Source organism: Balaenoptera ricei, chromosome X (assembly GCF_028023285.1).
Source record: "Balaenoptera ricei isolate mBalRic1 chromosome X, mBalRic1.hap2, whole genome shotgun sequence".
Classification (NCBI taxonomy): Eukaryota; Metazoa; Chordata; class Mammalia; order Artiodactyla; family Balaenopteridae; genus Balaenoptera; species Balaenoptera ricei.
Genome location: NC_082660.1, coordinates 99342956 through 99361538, shown reverse-complemented (window position 1 = coordinate 99361538; position 18583 = coordinate 99342956). Strand labels below are relative to the sequence as shown.

At 39.3% G+C, this 18583-nt stretch overlaps 1 protein-coding gene across 2 annotated transcripts in view; it reads left to right on the top strand.

The window, feature by feature from the left end:
• Positions 1-18013, top strand: part of AMMECR1 (AMMECR nuclear protein 1) — a 115703-nt gene extending 97690 nt beyond the window's left edge. Inside the window, exons 4-6 of one of the 2 annotated variants that reach the window (XR_009500232.1) lie at positions 2041-2174; positions 9682-9772; positions 11168-11251. Coding sequence is in view for 1 of the 2 variants with exons in the window: in XM_059911037.1 (XP_059767020.1) it covers positions 9682-9772; positions 11168-11264; positions 13620-13734 (303 nt within the window). In the remaining variant the exon portion in view is untranslated. Of the gene's footprint in view, positions 1-2040; positions 2175-9681; positions 9773-11167; positions 11265-13619 lie in introns of those variants that run through there. The other variant, XM_059911037.1, reaches the window with a different exon arrangement.
• The last annotated feature ends 570 nt before the right edge of the window (positions 18014-18583 follow it).

Below are 18583 nucleotides of genomic sequence, written 5' to 3'. Positions count from 1 at the left end.
AGCAACAAGAAAGACATCCCTGTGGTCATGAGGATGAGGGATGTGACCAGTGGTAATAGACACCTAATTTTCAAATGACAAGTGAACTGCCACAGGGCTGGCAGTTACTCTCCACCCAAGGTTTTTAACTCAGCCTGTTTGGGAGCTGTCTTCTGGTAACATGTCTCTAATTTTATGATGGCAGTTAGTAGGAAAATAGGATCTACATCAGACTTTGTTTTAGAGGCTAGAATGCTTCTATTTGATAATGTGAAGAATGTTTGATAAATGGTTTCACAAGTGGATGTAATTAATTTCAAGTCACTATTGAATTGACAGAATGATCAGTAATGCTTCCATCTGTTATATTTCCTCAAAGTAGTAATTATACATTTAAAATGAGTGTCTGTAGGTAGCCTCTCAAGGAACCTGGGTAGTCATTAAAAACAACAAAGCCAGCCACAAAAGGCTGTAAAGACAAATTGGAACAGTGGTCCCTCCCTTATCATTGCCCGCATCATGATCTACTTATTGCCCTGGTAGGCATGAGAAGAATGAGGAGTGATTGAACTGGGGAAAAAAATTCATTGCTGATAAGTAGAAATATCTACCTACAAGACTAAAATGATTGTTAAATGAGGAAAATTGCTCCCCTAGGGAGAAATCTGAAGTGATCTGCCTTGTGTTTGAACACAGAAACTTATCACCATTGTTCTGTGTTCTTCAATCGACAACACTCTCTTAATTCTGAATGGCAGCATGGCTGACAGACGTGGCATTTTAGAAAGAAAGAAAAGCTCATGCAGCATGTTGGAGTCCTCTAAAATGATACAGAGCCTAGAACTTGTATAGTTACACTATTTGGGAGCCATGCTTCCTTTTAAAGATCTGAAAGAAGATAAAACCAATGACATCACAATCCCTGGAGTTTTGACTCGTGGGATGATTCTAGGTGTGTCATCTACTAGCTGCTCATTTTCAGGGAGATATAAATGAATAAGCTTTTTGTTTGTAGAAGAACTTGTATAGCAAGTATGCTACCAGTGATCCTGTGGGGAACCGATGTAGCAATTTGCTGACAGACGTCAAAATATTTTATAAATTGTAGTCAGGCATCTTTTATCTCCGCTTTAGAGACAAGATCATTTTGAAGGTATGAGGAAGAAATATTTTTTGTATTCTGAAGTAGACCTTCAGATCATATTTCAATAGATTACTGACATTTTCACAAACCGTAAGGTACTTTTTGCTATATCTAGCTCCCCAAATCACTGAGATCTCACCTGTGTATACAGCTGTCACTTGTGGTCCTAAGGCAGATGGTTCCTTTATAGCACCCAACACTTACATGGAATAAACCCATGCTGGGTGGGGCTGGCCAGCATGATCCTTATGTGACGCCAAAAATCTGTCCCCAGACTATAAAGCTAGACCTCAAGCCCCTAGTCTCACTCTGTCCCTAAAGCACCCAAGCTTGCTGGACTGCTGGTACTCAGAGAGCTGCACTTCACTTTGAAAGCAGCCTCCAAAGCACACCTCTTGAATGATCACAGCTGATTTCTGACGTGGTCAGTTGCAGTTAATAATAGGGAGCTTTTGTAGCAACCTTCATGAGTAAACAGATGAGATGAATAAATCAGCTGCCATCATTATCTCGCATATATTTTAGAAGTTCATGTTCTTCTTTTCACCCTCTCTCCCCACTTAAAGGTTTACCTTTTTCTAGATCCTCTTAATGTTCCACTGAAAACAGTGTTCCCATTCATACACAGGTGATTAGCATGACTCACAAAGTCACCAAGTGAAATGACTTCTAGTGGTACATGTTCTGTCAACCCCCAACCCTTGGTTATTTTTTCCCAACTGTGATATACACTATGTTTTCCTTCTCTTCTAACTGAAGATTTCTGCCTCTTTAAAAAAATACATAGGCTTCATATATCCAAGAAAATGTTTTTCACAGTATTTTCTCAGGGACCTTGAGGTTGTTGTATAAGATGTCACTATCATTATGGTAATTTAGTCTTTGTCCTGATGCTCTACTTTAAATGTTTTTTCAAGTGCTGTGGAACATTGGGAAAGGAATGCTTCACGCTTCCTGGCCATCTAGAAAGAATTTGCTGTGAATCAACAATTCAATGTATCAGAAGCCTAGTGAGGAAGCAAGCCGAACAAAGTAAAGTGACTTCTAGAAGGTGATTTAATGCATAAAAATTTCCATTGGCTATTGATACTCTTAGTGAAATGGGCTGCTGTAGTCCATTCTCAGGCCTCCTCCAGTCGCTTCCTGCTTCCCTCCCAGTGTGTTGTTTGGTGGTGGGAACGTTTTCCTGCTTCTTCCCCCAAATCCATAAATTCTTCCAGCCCTTTCCCTAGTAGTTGCATTCCAGTCTACTCTTTCCTGTACAGTTTGACTCTGTGTGTGTATCCCTGGCATTTGATAAAAAGAGAGTACTGAATTGTGGGAATGAGGGGACTCGGGTTCTCTTCCTAACGGCCACTACCCAGCTTGGTGACCTTTCTGGATCTCCGTTTCCTCACCAGGAAGCTGGAAAAGTTGGACTAGATAATTCCTAAGGTTTCTCTGGATGCTGACACAGTGTGACGCTGTGACTCCCGTTTTAAAAATGGCTTGTTTCGTTTTACTTCCAGGGAATCAATCACTGCTAGCCATTTAGAAGTCATAAGAGGTCCCTAACTTTTAAAATGGCCATTGCCAACTTAAATGTAGGAAACAAAGTAAAAGATAGTCCAGTTTTTAAAATTTTACATTCTAGATTTCTTTTTCACAAAAGAATTTTCTTCAGGAAGAAAAATACTCTATTCTAAACCATATATGCTTCTATTATATTACTGCATCGTCCTCTAAGTCAACATTATATGTATAAATCTAAATTAAGCAAACATATTAGGGAGTGATTATTCACTTTACAAATAGATATTTTCCTTTGCAGAAGGACACACTATAGGGTTTCTTTACTATCCTCCTCATGACTTGAAGATTAATTCATTTACATAAGCTCAACCCATATGGAACTTTTTAGGAACAAATCTCTTGTAGACTGAGTAACACCGTATTGAGTCAGATACTCAATGTACAGTTGTAATGTGTATAAGATTTTTCTCAGTTTCTTATCAGGCAAACATTATTTTTATATTGGGTACACTTGCAAGAGGTATTTTTTTCCCCAGCCTTTGAAAAGCAAACTAAATCACATCTCTAGGTTTTAAGAAAATTTTATTACTTTAGTTTCCTTGTCTGTAAAGTCACCCCCTTCCTCATTCCCTTTTAAAAAATGGTAGGAATGCACTTTTCTAACTTTTGACAAAAAGCAGGCTTTTTATTTAAAGGTCACCTGTGTTGCCTGAACTTTCCTTGGAAAGCTTCAGGATGTTCAATTTTTAAGGAATGCTCATTATAATTAATCATTACAGAGAATAGGTTTTCTTTTTTTTTCCTTAATTGCATTCTGAGCTGTCTCTTGTTCCCTGCAAAACCTTAGAGTAAGAACAGTTTCTTTCACTGCAAATGATATATAAACATGTTTGGCTTCATAGCTTTTCAGAGCACCTCTTCATTAGCCATGCTTTATTTTAAAATCTTAACTAATTCTTTCAAAGTTCATGGGGATGATTATTAGCTAGTCCAGGTATTTTAGAGTTGCACGTCTATTAGTTAAAATACAAGTTTTCAGATTGTTGTTCAGTGGCCTTTGTGAAATAAATTGGCAGCCTTATGTTCCTGATAGACAAGATGCCTAAGTCTCCTACATCTCCTACATGAATCAAAATTGGCACTAATTGGTCTTTTGGTAAGCTCTGCAAAAGCCAAGAATTGGTCCATGGAGACCAAACTAATTTCTAAGCTAAAGGTGTCTGATTTGCAGGGATTTTAGAGAAGAGCAGCTTATATGTATTTTGGTCAAGGAGACCTTTGCAGTTGTTTTCACAAAATAACAACAGGGGGGAAAAAAAAACAAACCTCAGCTGAGGTAGATGGTGAAGTGGAGTTTTTATAGTAGAATATATTAAAAGGTTACTTGTGCCCAAGTGATGGTTTTGCAGTCAATTACCCTTTTTGATTTATTTTTGTAGTATTTCTTCTGCTTTTAAGAGCTTCTCACTTGAAGGAGATTTGAAAGCAAGTACAGCTACAGGAACTGGTCAGATAATGGATAAAAACAGCCTAACAATATAGTCCTTGGCGACATCTCATTTGGTTCAAGAGAAGATTATTTTTTAAGTCACGAAGGCAAGAGTTGTCTCTAGCTGGTACTAGGATTACACGTCATCTTTATTTTCTCCTTTATACTTTTCAAAAGGGATTTTTTTTTTTTTTGGTAATATGCATGTACTATTTTTATAAACAAAAAAAAATCCATGTTTATAATTTTTAAGGTTTACAAAAGTAAAAATTACTGAGAAAAAACCCCTGAATTGCAGCAACACTGTTTTTAAAATTTATTATTTGGCCAGATTCTGAAGTGTTAATTGTTAACCATTGTTAATTGTTAAGTGTTAATTGTTAATCAGATGGGCACTTTCAAAACTTCAGACTTAACTTCTGAAGTTGATGGGTGGATTAAAGCGTTGAGGAATCACAACTTTGAGGATTTGATGGGCAGATCTGGACAATCAGTACGTAGTCAACATTATTTTTGTGTAGTCGACATTATCAGGATTGGGGGAAGTGTTTCATTATGATCTGTGCAAATTGTCATCAGCCTTTATGATGAAAATGCTAATTTTTCTTGCTCAAATAAGAACTATTCTTGGTGGAGACCCAAGTTTGGAGTATTTTCTTCTTTTATGTGGAATTTGCTTTCATTGGGAAGAGGAAGAGTCAGTCTGCAGAAGTCTGAGCTGGGGATGGGGCAAAAGGTACCGTGGGGCTATGAGTGAATGAGTTGAAGGTGCTGCGTTATGGGTTTTGTGCTTTCAGGCAAAAATATCACTTGTGGCTTTGTCCTCCTACAAATATTAGAAACACCAGACTCTGGGTCAGACCCATAGGTTGTCCAATGCAGTGTTTGTTTCTGTCCGTGGTACCACGGGCTGTTTTGTGAGAGAGCGTGTGTGTCTCCTATGATGCCAGCCTCTGGAAGTTAGGGGGTGTCCTCTCCTTAGAAACAGAGTCCTTCCATTCAATTCAATGGAACTGCCATACTGAGCCTGGCAGGTCAGTCTTTCATGAATGACCAGCAACTGGCTGCTTTGTTAATTGCAAAGCCCGTTTTGCCAAATGAGATCAGCAACAAAGCCATGTCAGACAAACCTTCGATTCTTTGATCTCCTGATATTTTTTATTTTATTCAAGGTGAACCCACTGAAAATCAGTGGGGTGAGCTATGGCCATACCGTTACAGGGAAACCCAACATTTGGTTCTGAAAATGGGGACGGGTGGGACTAACGGTGACATTGCTAAGACAGGATGAACCTGAGGAAGTAAATTGGTTTTATTGGCCGGGATGTGATCAGGGGCAGATTCAGCTTTGAGGGTCAGGACCGTGGAGGTAACTGGGGACCCAAATGGTCCAATGCTTGCATAGAGCCTACTCCACTTAACCAGAGCACAGTTTACACTCACTGATGCTTTTAGCCAGATGACTTTTTCATGTTTCAGCATATCCAGATTGTTGGCTTGCTGATTAGGCTCACAAGTAAAAGCGAGACCCTTTTGTAGTGCTGCTAGTGGATTATAGGACTAACACTTGCCTTATAGACAGACTAGGGTGTTTTAAACTTTGTGCAATTGAGCAGAGCATAATATGGACTATGTATTATAATGAGGAGGGAGAGGGCACTTATTTTTAATGTTCCTGTGTTGAGAGTCACTGCATTAGGGGGTAATAGTTTTAAATGAAGCCACGTTTCTAACAAGGGACCAGATAACGAGGATAAATGAAATCTGCAGACAGTCTAGAAGCTTCATTTTAGCCATTATTTATAATCTCTTCTCCTACCAAACCTTTTTACTATGTAGCAAAATTGATTAATTTGCGTGTATCTCTTTTCCCTGTGCCCACATGCTCTCTGATAGAGCGGTGAACAAATAGAGAGATGGACAAGGGAGGAAAGAGGATGAGGCCGAGGCCAGGGGGAGTTGGGGATGCATAATCCCCACACTGAATAATCAACTCCAGAATAATCAAGATATATTTTAGGGTCCTAACATTAATCTTGATATTTAATCATTCTGGGTGATGTTAAAAACAAAAGATTGTATAAATAGCATTAATAAAAATCACTTGCTTTGGAAAGGTTCGGAATAAATATGGCTTTCTTTTTAACATGAAATAGGAATCTGTTGAACTGCTCTTAATGTTCGCTCACAGCACACACAGATACAGCTCTGTTTAATTCCATATCCTCTTATCTATAAGTCCTACATTTAATTTGCTACCATTCGAGTTGATTTATAGCTTTGCTTAGCAAAAGTACAGTCTTGATTAAAAGGACATTATCACAGCTGATGGACCTTGAAAGCATTTTTCTCCCCAGACCTTCTAATAATTTTGAAAATGACCTGAAGACTCCGATAAGGCTAGATTTGCACGTCTCCAGCTTTTGCTCACCTGGCTGTACTTCGGGCAGTGGTGGTTAGGGGTGTTTGGTGACATAGTTTTCCCATATGCTAACTCCTTATCCATCCTGAGAAATGGAAAGTTACTGCGATAGAGTTTTCTAGCAAGTTTGCTTCAAGGAATCCCAGAGCCCTGGTTAGCTGATCTCTTATCTAGCTGATCACTGCAGCTAGAGCCTTTGTCTCTTGGGACGCTGCTGGCCCGAAGGATTCTCCAGTCTGTTGAAGGGAGGATTCAATTATTACACACGAGGGTTCCATTCTGGAGTTGCAGCTGTGACAGATGCCTCCCTCCAACAGTACAGAATTCGTTTTGGTGCTCATTTCAGTGGAGATGACTTAATTTGCAAAGCCAGTGATTTCCACAGGTTGGCCAGATTGGGTCAGTGTCTCCACAGCAGGCCATTTTCCACTCTCCTGTTTTGATTGCGCAGTATGACTACTTGGTGGCGTCTGTGGTTCTGGGAGCAAGATGCTGTTGCTCAACAGCTGATAAAAGGCTATTATACTTTGATTCTGTTCAGAACATTATTACCATTCTCCTGATTCCACTAGTTGAAAAAAAAAAATGAGTCACTCTGGCTTTGGCTTTATATCTCTGTGGAGTATATTTTTGACCTATGAAATAAGTTATTTCTCACAAAGGAATCACTTGAAAATCACCATACCTACAGTTCAATTTACAGGGCTTTTGATTGTTCAGAATCGTAGGAACACAGAAAAGAATAAAAAATTGTAAATGTGGTACTAATTCAAAATGGGGGAATTTGGGTAATTTCTTTCATGTCAAATTTGATGGGGGGGCCTTCTCAAAATACAACAGTAAATCAATTTTAGCCATGAGTAATTTTTATTTTGGTCAACATGTCCTTCCAGTTTGGTCTTAACCTCTTCATATGCATATATCTTTATTAAGATATTATTTGCATACCATGCAATTGGTCTTACCTCTTTTCATTTTTAAATTACTAGGCTTCAAAATCTCTGTCATTTTTGTTGAATAGCACAGAATGTACTCCTATGAAGAAAGGATTTATGTCTAAATCACCTCCAATTTGCGTAAATAACTTTCCCCCCCCTCCCCCCAATACTTAGCCACAGTTTGTCAGAGCTAGACTGATTATTAGAGGTTATCTAGTTAACCCGGAATAAAGATCACCTGGGGACTTACTCTTTTTACAAACTATACTTGCTGAAGTAGGAAACCGGAAGTTCTGATAACCTTCGCAGCCCACACCCCGACCCCATACCAATTAAACAGCACTGATTGAGTCTAACATTCTCATCTCCCAGATAGGGAAACAGTCTTCCTTTCACAGTTTTGATGAGACACCTTAATAAACACCAAAATTCTTTTCAATTTTAACATGACAGATTTTTGATACATTGAGTTGAAGTCGCAGAATTCACCTCCGTGAATGATGGGAGCATAAATTATTTATGCCGTATGTTTTTAAAAACAAATTATGAAGGATCTAATATTGTTGAAGGAAAAAAATTCAAAGTCACTGATCAGAAAGTCAGTATACAGAAACTGTTGCAAATCTGTCATTGTCTCCATAACGTGTCAGGCACTAGGGAGATTAGTAGATGTCCTTTATCCTGGAAATGCCTGATAGCTAAGCACTCATATTTCTTCTCAGCTGTCCACAGTCATTTCCCACAGGGTATGAGAGGCCTTACTGTGTTAGTTTTTAAACAGCTGCCCTGATTGCATTTTCAGCAGAAGGATATTCATAAGAATACTGATATTAGATAGAAGAAATAGCCACAGAGATAGGCTTTAATAAAAAAACATCAACTGCTCAGAAGATCTGACAGACTCTAATGGATGGATATGTGAAGACCTGGGGAAAAAATAAAATGGATTTTCCAGAGGACTTCTTATTCCCTGAAAAACTGGGAAATTTCAGGCTAAGTGCAGAAGAAGCAAAAGAAGTTTTCATGGACCCCTTTTCCTCTTCTAGACCTTTACCTCCATACAGATGAATGGATATAGCCACCTGCTCTGAAAAGAAGCCCCTTTCTCCGGTAAAAATGTTTACCTGGTCTTAACATCTTCCCTCCTGGACCTTGGACAACCTTAAACTCCACCTGGGAACCCTTGATCTAAAGCAACCATAGATTTGGGAGAGCAGAATGGAGTTGTTATTCGTTTGAAATGTCATTTTTATTATCAGCGTATATAAAGAAGACAAGAACTTTTTGTGATCTTTAGCACTAAACACTATTCTATGTAAGACATGACGGGAAAGGACAGATTCCTTTTGACTGAATGCTGATCAAAGAAAAAGTACATTACTTTCTTAAAACATTAGCAAGAAATTACCCACACTTACTTAGGAGACCACCTTTTTTAGGGTACCATCAAAAGTTTGTCTTTCACATAATAAAGTTATAGTGGTCTCTGGGTTAGTATATATGAAACTATGTAAAAATGCCCTGCCCCAAAGTCATTTGAAATCTTTATTGCTCTCAGATTTGGCAGCAGTGTTGTAGATAGACAGTGAGGGTTTGCCACCGGCACGCTTTAAGCCATAATACATTTTTTTAGAAATACCGTAATGGGTGACGATGCAGGATCTGATTGTTAGATTTTTTTCAGTCTTATCTGTGTTTGTTTATCTACATATAATTCAAGGTTTCAAAGAGACTAGACAGTTTGGGAAGAGAGCCAGCAGTCCCAGAAGTTTTGGAACTCAATCTGAAATGGTGATTATTCCTGAAAGCAGGATGGTTGCTTGCTACCTCTCTGAAGTCGGTTCCCTTGGTCTAGTTCCTTATTGTCATGAGCCACAATTTGGGGGTGGGGGCAGGACTCTTGCCATCATCGATTGTCTTATTCTACACACAGCCTCAGAATGGTGGCCCTGGTTCCAAACAGAATAGCATAGCCCGGTGCATGCTGGGCACATGCAAAAATCAGTGTTTTCAAGTCTCCGTGGCCATCATAACGGCCTTCAATCCTCAGAGTTAGTGTTTCGGAAAGAGAAAACAGATATGCCCTTCCAAAAGCAAGGGGAAAGGAAGAACTGCATTCTCTGAAAGTTAAATTATAACTTTTTCTTTCTGTTTCTATGAAGAAGACTGTACTAATAAAACTGCCACTTTCTTTCAGGTGGGTGTACATGGCATTAGAATAGAATTCATCAATGAAAAAGGATCAAAACGCACCGCCACCTACCTACCGGAGGTTGCAAAGGAGCAAGGTCACTGTTGTACTTTATTTCATATGATCTAGTGAAGAATTTAAACAAATATACAAATTGAAATGCGTTATCTGACCTTGCAGTTATATCTGGTAATTGATCACTGTCAGATTATAAGAAATGACTCTTCCATCGCTGCCACTGCAATGTCTGTATGAAATCGGTGAATTACACAGAAGTTGAATCTCTGCACTGAAGTTTGGCAGCAAAAACATATAAAAGTATACTTTCAAAAAAAGCATAGATTTGTAAAAGTTGGGCTTTATTTTAGGCAATGGTTTGCTATGAATTTTAAGTGCCATTTCCCCATATTCCACTGGGCTGTAGCCTTGTGGCATAAACAAGCCTTTAGTTTGACGATCAGCCACACCGTTCATTGTCAGTATCAAACGTTTCCTTCTTAGGTGGTTGCCATTACTCCTTCTGCTACTATTAAGATTGTAAGTTTCCCATGAAGAAAAGGAGCATTGAGAATACATGAACTATTAGTGTTTTATATGTTCCTAATCAACAAACGTTTTTTGATTTTACAGATATAGCACAAACCTTTATGAACTACCAGTATAACACAAAATAACGTTTCACTCTGTAGTATCTTGTCCTTTCTAGCCACTACTAAATTATAGTTTCATGTTAGTTGAAATGAATACCTCTTCTTTATCTCATGGAGCTTTTCTTCTCATCAGAAAGCATTGGTAATTTGGTTTTCCCATATCTGTTTCATATAAATATGATATATAACTACAAAATTTAATATCATTAAACCCCCAAATGAGAGCGTTAGTCTTTAAAGCAGCTATCTGCAGATTTATTTGGGTTGCTTTCGAAAATTTCTTAATTCTGTAGTTCCACTGACTCTGTAAAACATACATAAGAGGTCGAGGGCCTCGGGTATGAGTGTGCATCCCGTGTCAGAACCCATAAAAATGCCTTTGAATGCTGCACACAGATGCACTTGATAGCCTGCAGAAGATACGGTTAGAAATGGCGATTACCATGAGTTAGTGTGGGAGTCCTAAGTACTACTGAGTTGGCTCAATGAGGCTTTTCCTTCCCTTTTAAAGATGTCACCGTTAGAGGAGAGTACAATGTTTGTGGCTTGTTACTGAGACACGACCGAGCAGTTACTGCCAGCCTCTCAGGCTCCTTGCCTTCGAATGCGGTTGAGATAAAGAAGCCAATGTTGCTAGCCAGCAGGGATAGCTAGAATTTAAGGTGTGCCATGGTGTCCCTGCTTCTGTGCAGGATGAAATCTTAGCTCTTCTGTGTGACTGTTTTTAGGACCAAAGGGGTCGGTGACAGTGATAGCTGACCTCTACAAAGCCATTTTGTGTTTAACCAAAGGTGGCTGTTACACGTGCTTGACTGGTATTTTATCTGGTCTGCTCTCCACAGGATGGGACCATATTCAGACCATAGACTCCTTACTGAGGAAAGGAGGATACAAAGCTCCGATTACTAATGAATTCAGGAAAACCATAAAACTGACCAGGTACAGAAGGCATTTCCTAGTGCAAGGCTGACCAGTACATTTTGATGCGTATACCTATAACCTTTTGATTTCTTTGGTCTCTCTAACTACACTTGCTTCTCTTTTCTGAAACAGAGTGGAAATGAATGGCAGGGCTGTACTGAGGGTGAATACAATGAACTCTGCTTGGCAGTAAAGCCCATATGATGTATGAGCCCATCCTTCGCATCGTAGCTCTGTGGGCTTACTCTGGCTTTGTTAAAGCAAGCCCTCTGAGCCTTTAGACTACATTATTGAAGAAAGTTGCCTGAATTAGAAATTGGCCAGCTTTTGACATTGCTTAGCAGAACCCCAGGATCCCGATAAGCAGTCCTCAAATTTGAATTTCACCTTAGACTTTTGGCAGTGATAGAAAGCTTGCTGAAAAACACAATTGAGCTAGACTCACAAATGCTAAATGAATTTCTGCATGGGCTCATAGGGGTACTTATTTAAAAAGGAAAATATCAAACATTTTGGGAAAATGGGTTGCTGTTTCCATTTCTTTTAATTCCACAAAACCACATTGAATGCCTGTAGTCTAAAAATGGACTATTCTCAGCTCTGAGGAGTTACAAATTTGAAAATGCCTGCATTGCTGCTCTCTCTGAGTTCATATTCTAGGAGAATAGAAGGGCATGTACAAAAATAATTATTAATATACAGCAGAATGTGATAGATGATATGAGATCATAGAGTAGGGAAAGAGGAATTCCAGGAGGGGGTTGAGGATAACAGAAAATTTCAAAGAGGAGGTAGATGTGAGGCTGGGCTTGAAGAATGAGTAGAATATTTGACAGGTGGAAAGTGGGGGAGGAAAGGGATTAACTTAAAGAGAACTTGGTGAGTCAAGGCATGCAGGTGGCGAAGTATGGGGGCAAGTTCTAAGGAATCTGCAATAGTCTGATTTGGTTGGTCTCTCAGTGTACATAGAGGAGGTGGTCACTGGGGAAAATACGGCCCAGAAGGTAGAGAGTAAGAAGTTTAAACCTGATGCTATAGGCAATTGGTAGCCATTGAAGGGTTCTGAACAGATGGGTTTGGGGAAGTGTAAGATTAGAATTGGAAACAGGAAAAATAATTAGGAGACACTGTTATTATCTAAGAATCTGTGGCAGCAATCCAAAGAAGGTAAAATGGGAGCCTTAACACGAGCTGTGGCAGTGGGATGGGAAGAAAGGAAGGAAAAGAAAATATTGTGGGAAAAATGAAAGGACTTAGTCATCATTCGGAAGTAGGGAAGAGGAGCAAGTCAAGGCTTTCATCTCAATAAAAGGGACCAAGGCAGTCCCTTTCACCAAGAGAGGGACCACACTGGGGAGAGTTACATTAACGTATTGATTCTGGATTTGAAGTGCTTCCTAGGCTATCTGTATAGAAATGTCCAATAGGTCACTGAAAATGTACGTGTGTAGAGCTCAAGGCTAGAGATGGTGATTTGGGATCATCTGTAAAGAGGACATAGTTGAAGCTGTGAGGCAAGAGTTCACTGAGCTGGGACAGAGCGTAGGGGCAGAAGAACTGAAGGTAGAAATGTAGGCAACTCCTACAAGGCGAGGGTAGGATGAGTAGCCAGAGAGATAAGGAGCAGTCCGAGAGGCAGGGGGAGAACCAAGCGAGTACGGAGCTGTAGAACACAAGGCACAAAAGAGCTTCCAAAAGGGAGTGGTGCGTGGTATCCTAATGGAGAGGTCAGGCGGGATGAGGGGTGGCTTCTGAAAGAGCAGTTTCTGCGGAAGCGCGGCAGTAGAAGCCAAGAGGCACAGGGCCGAGGAGCGGTGTGAGATGAGGGATCGAAGGTAGAAAATACACGTTACTCTTCTGAGAAGTGTGGCAATGAAAAGAAACCTGAAGATGGGGGGAAAGAGGATTGAGATACCACGATCAAGACAAGTTTTTTGTTGCTACTGTTTTCCCTTAATGGCAAGACCTGAGACGTGTGGACAGAAGGAAAGGAATGGTTAAAGAGGAAGCAACGGAAGATCCCGGAAGAAAAAGTAGTCAAGTGAATGAAATGCATACATGACAGTAATAGGCTGGCTTTCCTCCGTTCTTTCCTGTTAGCAAACCGGAGCTGAGGGGGCAATACAATTTCTAGAACAATTTAAACAAGGAGTAGTAGAGTGCAAAGAGCACCGGACTCAGACTCTGGATTCCTGGGTTCTGATCTCAGCTTTGCCGCTTATTAGCTGTGTGACAGTGGGCAAGTCACTTCTTCTCTCTAGGCCTCTGTTTCCTGATCTAGAAAATTATCTCTAAGGGTCCCTCCTAGCTCTGACATTCACACGTCACCTATTTCGTGATGTTAACTTTGTCTCTTCCCTAACTTTCTTTCAGGTACCGTAGTGAAAAGATGACCTTGAGCTATGCTGAATACCTTGCTCATCGCCAGCATCATCATTTCCAAAATGGCATTGGGCATCCCCTTCCGCCATACAACCATTATTCCTGACACTGAGCCACACAACCAGTCACTGGGCCTCTCTGCAGACCTCTTCCCAGGAGACCCTACCCCTTCTTGGTCTAGCTATCTCTTTTACTGTACCATTTTATGATGATAGTTTCCGTTGCCATGGTGAAGCTTCGACATCGTCAGTTAAGATCATCATGGTAACGGGTAGGAAAATGGCATTTATTAAGATGATCCTGTTTTATTATTTTAGATCGTTTTTTTTTTTTTTTTTGCAGCATATATGAATTTTGGGGTTTTCTTTCCTTACAATGTTATATGGAATTTTGCTTTGCTATCTCAGTCAGGTTTGTCTTTCTGTCCTTCTTGCCTTCCTTCCTGTCTTCTTTCCTTCTTTCTTTCTTCTCTTCCTTCCTTGTGTTGACTGTGGATGGAAGAAATCGTGCAGTTTCTAAGGATTTCATTTAGGTGTTTCTTTCATTTTCCTCAGTAAGATAGGTAATTTTTGATAGCTGTGTTTGGGAGTAATTCATACCAGATTCAGGTATTTGTATATTACTCTTGAATTTGTCTAAAATTCATTTTGTTATGAGAGCTTAGTATGTGGGTCTTCTCTGTTTAAGTATATGTTTTTCCCATGGTTAGAATAGATGAACTTTTGCTCTAGTGTAGAACATTCGAAGGTCCGTGATAGGACTTGTCACAGAGAGTGAGAAATCATTTATGCCTATTGTGCTGGTTATCACAGGAAAAACTGCCTCATCACTTTATAGAATCAACTTACAAACTAAAACACTGTTTTAAGAAAGTACAAGCTACCTTTGAAATATGCTACAGAAATTATTTTGAAGAGCAGCAAATATCAGGAAGAGAGCAGATACAGAATTTAGTGCCTTTGAGAAGAATATAATTAAGTGGAATTAAGAGGGGTTAGAAGAAAGGCAATTTAGAGAAATATTCTTAAAAATTTTATTTCTATATGTGAAACAACAGATTAGACAAATTGCTTACTCTTAAGTATTTTTTTAAGCTGAAAAATTTATTTTGAGCAAATAACCAAAAAGAGACATGTGTCTATTATATATTAATTTAAATTTGTTAGCTTTAGCTTTCAATAAGTCATGATTGGCCAGAGACAATTTTAGCTACCATTTAAAGAAATAGTAAAGATAATCTAGTGAAACAAAAGTTAATACATGTCGTGATTTCAGACATGTTTGTCATGGGGACAATACTGGAGTTTTAGAAATACTATAAAATTGCTTGAATCTCTTTCTGCACTACATACTTTTGATAGAAACACATTTACTATATCGATAAGATGTTATGTTACCCCTGTAAAAACGGAGTTGGCATTTAGATACGATATAGTTGTTAGAGCCCAGCTCATTTGCAGGGCTAGTCTTCCCATGATGCATATGCAGAGAACTTCCTAATGTCAACGGGAGGTCTGTATGTATATCCCCAGGAAAAATGACAGATGATTCTGGAGAAAGATTACCTTCGTTTTATGGTAGTATGTATATATATATGTGTGTGTGTGTGTGTGTGTGCGCAAAATATTTTTCAAACAGGAAACAAATACTTCAAGTGATGAATATAAGTGTGGTGCAGAATATATAGTCTAAAACTATGAGATGTCACGGAATATCAAGATGGCATAGCTTATACATGCAGTTGCTGTGACAAGTGACAGACTGCTAGTTCAGAATTTGAAAACCCTTTTCTAGTTTGTGAGATTAATCGGCTGAATTCCTTCTGCTTGTCCTTATGGCAAAGCAAACTGCTTTTGTTTTTGATGAGAGTTTTCAGAAGTTTGTTGGTATTCCTTCGTCCGCAGCATCTGTTGTTGGAATAACCATTTTCAGTCGTGATGCCTTAACCAAGAAGCCAATTGTTAGCCTGAAATGGAATCTCGGTAGCCAGTTCCACTGAACCTAGAGATTAGTCAGAGAAAGCTAGCTGCTGGGCTTTAGAAAGGGATTTTGAGTCCTTTCATTTCTACTTGGGAGCATTCTGGAGCAGATTAGTCTTTCAGTATAAAAACAAGTGGCTACCTGATGGAAATTTTTTCTTGCCCTTATAGGGAAACTGAGCACAAGCTGAATGATAGATATTGTCTGCTGCAAGAAAAAAAAAAAAAAAAGTAAATAAAACAAGCAAACCGAAGAGAGACAAAATAGACCAATATTGATCCATCTTATCTATCATCTCATCCGTTCAACAGGCTCCTTGTCCTGGGTGAGCTCATGGTTAGAAGTTTTTTTGTTTTTAAAGAAAAGATCTATTCCATACGTGTGTGTGTATACTTACAATACATACATATGTGTGTGTTTATGTATTTAACGGTGCTAATCAATCTTGAGCAGGTCACGTGACTGGTCATGCGGACTCTAAAATCATATCAGATTTTTAAAAATTCTTGATATATGCAGATGTTATACAGATTTTCTTACCAGTGTAATAATGTTATACTGAAGAAATAACCATCCTGCAGGCTTCAGAGGACGAGGTCAGCAATATTTCCCACCGTGGCTTGGGGGAAAAGGATAGTTTTGTCTCCTTTTGTGTTCAAATTAATGCACAGTGCATTTGTGTGTCTAAGTAGCTGTTGACTAAAAGACTTTGTAGTGTAAAGGGTGTTATACAAACTTGTAATGGTGTGCTTCAAACAAATGCTAGACCCTTTCACCTTTGTCGTATATTACAAAGCTGTTAAATATGTAGTTTGAATTAACTTTGAACATGTTGAAATATGTAGCATGTGTTTTTAACTCAGACGAAGATTCTGACTGCACAGGTTGTGTTCTAGCCAGTTGTGGTTTATTTGTGCAGAAACACAAATGTGAATTGCACTCTTGTCACCAGAATATTGTGTAAGTTCAGCGATCTCTAAACAGCTCAGAAGTAATACTTGAACTTCATTTGAGTAGCACAAAGTTTACATAGCCCCCCTTTTAAATGTTCATTAGTTCCATTTATGTTTTCCGTTTTCAGATGCAACTGGGTATTTTTTTCCTCTTGGAAAATAGTACGTATTTTACTTTGGTATGTAGCAAAAGGCTTCCATTTCTGGAAGGGTTTTCTTGTTCTTAAACAAGGTCAGCCAGGTACCAGATTCTAGAAGAACAATTGCCCCTCCTCCTCCCCCCCATTAAGTGGCCTTCTGACTGCACGAGAAAATGTGCTACTGCCCTGCCCGCTCCAGTCTCCGGTGTGATTGATGGAGGAAGTGCAAGGCTTGCTCTTTACCCCCCGCCCCACTTAAAGCAGTTATAAGAGTTTCAGTCCAGAGCATACAGCCCCAGTGTGCAGCACACCGGAAGTTTGTATACTGGCCTCTGTTCATGTCTTCAAATGTGCAGGAAATCCGAAACTGTCATCTGGAATAGGCTCCATCTCTTGTGTGTGTTAGATCAAACCAAAGAAGCCCCCAGCCATGCCCAAATGCTGCTCCAAAAGCCTGCCTTCCAGTCCTTACAAAACCTTGCAGGATTAAATGTGTTAACTTTTTTATTTTTGTACAGTTTCTAAGTGATTTTTGCTAGTGATGTTAAATTGAATTAAGTTTGAGGGGTGTGAGCACCTCCTCCATTTAAATAAACTGGTGACTTTCCTTTTATTTTATAAAAGCAGAAACCCGTTGTGTGCCTCTCGATTTAAGGGTTTCTGATTACATTATTCTTAAGACCAGCATTGATCCTTTATATACAAAGATATGTTTTCCTTGTTTTTTATTACTGTTTCAGAAGAGAATAAACCTTTTATTTTGCTCTGGACCCAGTAACTGCGCTGGTACATAGACGCACTGAGAAAACAAACTTTTGTAACCACCTCTGACTGTTTTTGTATATGAAAGTTGATTACTTTTGAAATATTTGGATCGAGTTTCTAAGTTATTTTAGTGTTTTATATGTTCCCCCAAATTACTTTGAATCGGTCACCAGCATAATAAGTTCTTGGTGATGCAGTGGTTGAGACTCGTAATGAGCAAAGCTACCTGGAGTAGCTCTTCTCCTCCTCCCTTTCTTAGTACCCTGTTTTTTGATTACAGTAAGACATCACAGATTACCTGAAACCCCTTCAAGTATAACTAGATCCTCCTTCCTTCCACATTCAATTGCTTAATAGTTTGAAGAAACTATTGGAAATGGGCATTTTATATGACATGTATGGCTTTAAAATATTACAAATGAAGAAAAAGAAAAATGGGAAGGTTTATGTGGGTCTGTAAGGTATGGCTGTGGAAAGATATTGTAGTAGTTTTGACACTATTGTTATTACCTTTAAAATCATTTACCCAATAAAATGTTAAAACTGAGTTACCATTTCTGGTGTCTTTCTTTAACCGGCCTCATCAGAGGATTCGGGGCTCGTGGGTACTTCTTACTAAAAGCTAACAGTTGAAGCCTTTGAAATAATATACTTAGGAACTGATACGGATTTCTTTCCAAACTGGCACTTGGGAAACCTCATCTGCTTACAGTTGCTCCCTACCGTACGATTTACCTATGTCATTCTTTTACTCAGCCGTGAATCCTGGCCTGGCGATACAGTAGTCTCCGGCCTTTATTGGGCACCCTACCCTGGCCACGGATCTGAGGCCAGCAGCAGACTTGAATTCCAGTGGCGGCATGGCTATACTTAAGCCCAATATCATCCAGCACAATCATCTGGTGAGGTGGGAAGGCTTTCTTCTGCCATCAAGGCTTTCTTTGCCATTTTCTCAGTACAGGACAGAAACTGAACATGCCCAAGATGTGGCCGCTCGGAGCTTGTCCACACTCACTCATAACACACACTGGGCACATCACACACATAAACGTATTTCCAGTTTTCCAGTTCCAGAGTGGTATGAGATGAACCCTATTCGCCACTTGAGCTTGGGGAA